Here is a 6,035-nt window from a genome sequence, read left to right on the forward strand (position 1 = left end):
TGAAATGCATGCATTATTAAGGACAAAATAGCCACAACTGTTTGTAAAAATGATAGTGAAAGTAGCCTCCCAGGTCAATGTGTTTTGTCATGCTCCTCCCGACACCTTGTACCTGTTTCACAGTGTAGTCATCTCACCTTTCTAAGAAGGTATGTTTCGAAATAAATATTAAGTAAGAGTGATGATTGAAAACATGCCTTGTTTGTTTGCACATTCAATATTTCTACTTCATAAGCCTACTGCAGCAGTCTCTGCATGCGCATTTGCTATTCATTTTCACCCGCTTGGGTTTCCTGCTTGCTCCCCGGAACCTTGTAAGATTTGTATTCAAATACGTTTACAAGTTGCGGTGGAAAAATTGTGGACAGGGGAATCAGGATGCACATTTGCCAAGAGTTAGTATCTAAGTGTATATGCCTCCTCCCCATAACAAAATATAATTTAAAATACTAGTGGAGCAGCCCATGTACACGGGCCAAACTGCGTGAAGAAAGAAATGTTCAGAGTGTTATTAGAGACATTGTGGAGGCGTGTTATGCTGAAAATAATTGCATTTACAGAAAGACGTCTGTATGGGGGAAGAAACATTTAATTTATTTTGTTGGAGAAATAGTGTTTAATTAAATGAATTTCTGTTTATATGGGTTTTTTTTTTAAATGTATATTTTGTATAGTGCATGCAACTTTAAGTATGCTGTTAAAGTGGTATCCCTGTCGGCCTTTTCTGCAGCAAATTGTATGTTATCATTGTTGTAATACACATTTTGTTCACCTGGAAGATGAACTTGAAGTCTTATTGTTGTATGTGTAAGGCAACAGCTCCTTGTAGCCGTAATAACAGGTGAAACTGGCAGTCTCGACTGTGCAACTTGAAGTCTTATTGTTGTATGTGTAAGGCAACAGCTCCTTCTAGCGGTAATAACAGGTGAAACTGGCAGTCTCGACTGTGCAACTTGAAGTCTTATTGTTGTATGTGTAAGGCAACAGCTCCTTCTAGCGGTAATAACAGGTGAAACTGGCAGTCTCGACTGTGCAACTTGAAGTCTTATTGTTGTATGTGTAAGGCAACAGCTCCTTATAGCGGTAATAACAGGTGAAACTGGCAGTCTCGACTGTGCAACTTGAAGTCTTATTGTTGTATGTGTAAGGCAACAGCTCCCTCTATCAGTGGTAACATATGAAGTGGGCTCATGACTGCTTTAGACAAACATACATTTGACCTTTTATTATATAATATGATATAGGGCAAAGTACCCCCTACTGTACATTATAAGGAAATTGTAAATAACTGAGGAGCTCACTGTCCAAATAGAGGAATGATGCAGAAGTCTGAGTTCATTTATAAAGTCATGGAACTCAGGGGTGACTTGCAATATTCTTTTCACATACAGTAGGGCATGACTTGTTCTTTATAATACATGGCCTCTTTATTCTCTTTATTATCTGCCTCTTGCTTAATATAAGAGATCTTGCAGTTGCTGATGATTGTAATCAAGGTAGAATCTGTTGGTATTAAAACAAAATAACGTGTTGTAGAAAAGTACTTAAAGCAGTTTAATAAAAAAGAGCGTCTAAAAACGTTTTCTTTTTGTGCTTTAAAATAAGCAATAACATACACATTCTTGCTCTCCTGTGTTAAACTCCAGCAGTGCACAAAATGAACATACTACCATAAACGTTTCCTCATCATTGAATGTCTGTAATGTGTCGCAGAAAGCTATTTTACAAGAAAGGAATTTGAAAATCTTGTCACGTCTTTAATTTAGTGCGGCAGCTGGAATTCTACTCTGTGCTGGCTCAAGCAGCAGACATTGTGACATCACATCCGAAGAGCAATAGTTGTGCTATTTTATTATTTTATTATTACAGGTCAGTAGTGATGCCACAACTAGTCTGTAATAAGAAAATAAGTATAGGCTTTTCTATGGGTATAGCAGGATATAATATAACATAATGTGATATGGCATAACATAATATAGGACTATACAGTAAGTTATACTAAGTGTACTGAGTGCTTTGCACCGTGTCCTCCAAACTAAGTTGCTTATTGTTCTCAAGATATTAAACTATTTAATTTGTCAATATGCATTTTACTCTACTAAATTAGGATATAGTGCCAAGAATGAGTTAGGTCATAGAGCAAAGAGTTCTCCCTAATTGGTGAAGGATAAGAGTGAGCAGATTTCCCCATCATTGTGAATTCTATATATACTTAGGCATGATGAAGTGATATCAAGGGCCACACAACCCACCAAGAGCTTGCCTTTAAGATAATGCAGCCTACATCATGGCTGGTCTTCTTCATTGCCTGCTCAGCCAATTGCATGTCAGTGATGTTGTATGAAATGTATTGGAACTTCATTATTGACCTGACTTTTATATTGTTTCAGTAGAACACCGCAAAAGGCTTCGAGAAGATATTCGACTGCTTGGAGCTTTGCTGTCTGAAAACAAAGCTTTGCATACCTGTACCACCTTGTCCATGATCAACCAGCCACAGAGAGTTCCTGGTGCAACAGGAGACATTTCTGCTGAATGGGGAGGAACCTGTGCCCTAGTCATCATTGAGTTTCGACACAGTGGCTAGTTGATGGAGCATCGTAATTTACATGAAGAGTTTGCTGGTGAAAGCGCTTCCTATAAAAAAAAACAAGAACACATATACTGGTCTTTTATTGCTGCAACAGGCAATCACTTGTCTGCTCCTTGGACAGATATCCCTCGGCCTGTTGTATCTCATGAGCAGCTGATTATACCAGTACACACAGCAATGCAATCATCCTTTCCTATGGAATTTGTAATCCTGAATGGAATCTGCCACTTGATATAAATGTAGGTAGGCTACAAGGTCCTGTATGGTATAGCTACACTACATCACAGGGCAGGAATGGAGAAAACTACATAGAAGAAATTCAGATATTGCACCAGTGAGTGCTCTCTGGAAAGTGAGGGCACATGGGTCATTTGGAAATGCTGTTAAATCCATAAAACTGTCAAGTCTTCAAGTGGCTGTTATTTGTTTGAATGGAACCCACAAATCTGTATTTATCTCATTGGGGGTTGTTGTTTTCTTAATATTTCAAGTTGGCATCTGTGGACCACATTTCCTGAAACCTTTATCAAACAGCGCATTTCTTCCATCCAAATCAGATAAGGCTGGCTAATCATGTCCAGCAACTACTGCGGGCCCCTGGTGGACAGGCGGGCCATGGCGCCTCCCAGCTGCATGCAGTTTGGGGTTCCACCACCTCATGGCTATCCCCGTCATTCACCACCTGAAGCCTTGGCCAATATACCTTTCCTGTTCTACCCTACCAACCTTGACCCAGCTTATTATGAAACCTATGGCGGGATGTTCCCATACTCCCCGTTCCATAATCACTTTGGCATCTATGACTCACCTTTTGAACCTGCCTTTATCCAGAAGCGTAACGAGAGGGAGCGCCAACGTGTGAAATGTGTGAACGAGGGCTATGCCAGGCTCAGGGGCCACCTTCCTGGAGCCTTGTCCGAGAAGCGCCTAAGTAAGGTGGAGACGCTCAGGGCAGCCATCAAATACATTCAGTATCTCCAGGACATACTGAACAGCTCCCCTGACAGTGAAGAAGATTGTGATGCAAAAGGTGGTGCTATACCCAGGTTTTCAGCCAAAATGATCAGGGATTACAAAAGCAAGGATGAATCGGAGCTCTCAAGGACATCACCCACCTCCTCCCCATCCTCATACTGTGATTCTGAAGAGTCGAACCACCTTTCCTCATTGTGAAGACATTGAGCATTTGCTAGTGGAACAATCATAAACTGGAGGCAAACAAGAGTGGTTATCCCGGGCGAGCCCCCAATGTATACAGTGAAATACTAGAGCTAATGGACCAGGACAGGCAACTACCTTTTTTGAGTACCGATCAGATTTATTTCTCACTGCTTAGTATGTATTGTAAGGTCCTTGCTTTGAATCACTGTCAATGAAGGTTGTATATGTTCAGTGATCATTTCATTTATTTTTTTAACCCCAAATAATACCTGTTTCTCATGGGCAACTTTCCAGAGCACAGATAAACACTGTGCCAGTATGTGCCTATTCCTGCAGAATGTGGGCAATGTTTTATGATAAAACGGGATGGTAGTGGAAATCAATGTTTAACCCAAAAGACCTGATTTCATAGGAGAGAAGATGGGGCATAATTAGAATAGAATACAGGCTACAATCGTGGAAAATACATGCATTGTGAGACCAACGGTGGATGGTACATCAACACTGACCTCTTCTTATATCCCCCAGTTCACTATTAGTAAAAATTAGAAAATAGCACATGGGTTCAGTGGCCAACAACAGACTTCTCTATTATTCTTTTAGGCAAGTTTCTGGAATATATAGTTTTCTAAAGCAGGGTATACAACATTTGGCGCTCCAGATGTGTTGGACTACAACTCCCATCAACCATAGCCAGCATAGCTAATGGTGAGGGATAATGGTAGTCACAGTACAAAACATTCAGAGAGCCACAGGTTGCAGACCTCTGGACTAAAGCATTATTGCAGTCTTCTATCAGGATCAGAGGGATGGAAATAGTGTGCTGCTGTGCTCCCAAAGCACCTGTACCCCAATTGACACCTTGAGTCAGAAAAGACTGGGTCACTTCAGATACCAAGACATATGCAACACAGCACCACCTAGTAGCCATCTCTGGATGTTCACCCACAGACCCGAACCACAGAGAAATCCATCATGGGCTTGCATTTCAATTGAAAAGCTGGCTTTTGTCTTCATGCAGCCTATATATATATATATATATATATATAGCAATGATATTGTATACATGGATTTATCAACCCAAGACTGACACCATTCAAGGATGCAACAGCCAACCACATGAGTGGTTTCACCCTAGTTGGGGATCATCAGTGTGCCATATGTTGGCGGCGTTGTGATTGGAGCATCGAGACATGTTCACCAATAAAAAAGCAAGAAAAAAAACCTTCACCCAGTATTGTGGGAGTAGAATAAGCCACTTCAGTTAACAAGAGTCAGGCATCTCGCCAGGTCAGTTGTGGGAGGTCCGGGACATAGAGTTTCAGCCTGGACCTTTAAGGACAGCTCAAGGCTCATATAAAAACCCATACATGGAACCTTAAATGCTTTCTGAAATCAAGAGTTGCACCCGGCACTCTTCTGGCTTTCTCTGCGTGTGCAGCCAACAGGACAGGGCTGGACACCCATTAGGGTTTTTAAAATGCCCCTTTGTAAATCTGTATGGAACTAAAGTTTCCAAAATGTGTTGTTTCAATTGCAGCCGGAATCCTAGCCCCAGCCTGTTACATGACACGAATCGGCAAAATGTCATTTCCCAACATATACATGCATGGTTTTAAATATGTTTTTGAACTTCATCGCTGGCTGTTTATAGCACTGCAGGGCATCAGTGTGTTGGATGCTTGGCCGGATTGGGGTGGCATCTTTTACAAGCCCTGGCATTGGTGATGTCTGCTTGCACTTCTGCCGAAGAAACGATAAGCGATGTGAAGAGTTTTTAAGCGTAGCCCTTTGAACATTTCTTTTTGCGGTGTCTCTTATGACTTATTTATTATTAATATTCTGCACTTTAAAGACCAGAGTTGCCATTGTCTTTCTTCATATCATGTTTGTATTTAACACACTATCAATGATTTCCAAGTGCGGAGTTCTGTGCTGAGACCGTGGAATAAAGTAAGGCCGAGCCCTGGAAGGAAATCCCAGGGGGCTCTGCCAAAGGACCCCCAACCCTTTGATAGGAGGAGATCTCCTTGGGCTCTGTGAATGGGCATCAAGGCCGGCGTGCAGTATTCCCTGCTCTTCTCATAGTGGCCCCAACCACCGCACATAGCTCTGCCAAATAAATAAATACATAAAGATAAATAAATAAATAAATGCACTTCCATCTTAGCTTGTACACGCTTTATATATTGTCCATGGCCTGGAACTCTTAGGCAGCTCTACTGAAGCACCTCCATTGTGTTCTGCAGCAATTTACACTAAACCGGTCCTGGGCTCCAAC

The 6,035-nt window shown here is 41.4% G+C and overlaps 1 protein-coding gene across 1 annotated transcript; it reads left to right on the forward strand.

The window, feature by feature from the left end:
* The first annotated feature begins 3,166 nt into the window (after positions 1-3,166).
* On the forward strand, positions 3,167-3,766 carry ASCL5 (achaete-scute family bHLH transcription factor 5). The gene has a single exon (XM_069632732.1). The coding sequence runs from the start codon at positions 3,167-3,169 to the stop codon at positions 3,764-3,766; it is 600 nt and encodes a 199-aa protein (XP_069488833.1).
* Positions 3,767-6,035: the final 2,269 nt, after the last annotated feature.

The sequence above is a fragment of the Ambystoma mexicanum genome, chromosome 13 (genome assembly GCF_040938575.1).
Source record: "Ambystoma mexicanum isolate Mex_15411 chromosome 13, UKY_AmexF1_1, whole genome shotgun sequence".
Lineage (NCBI taxonomy): Eukaryota > Metazoa > Chordata > Amphibia > Caudata > Ambystomatidae > Ambystoma > Ambystoma mexicanum.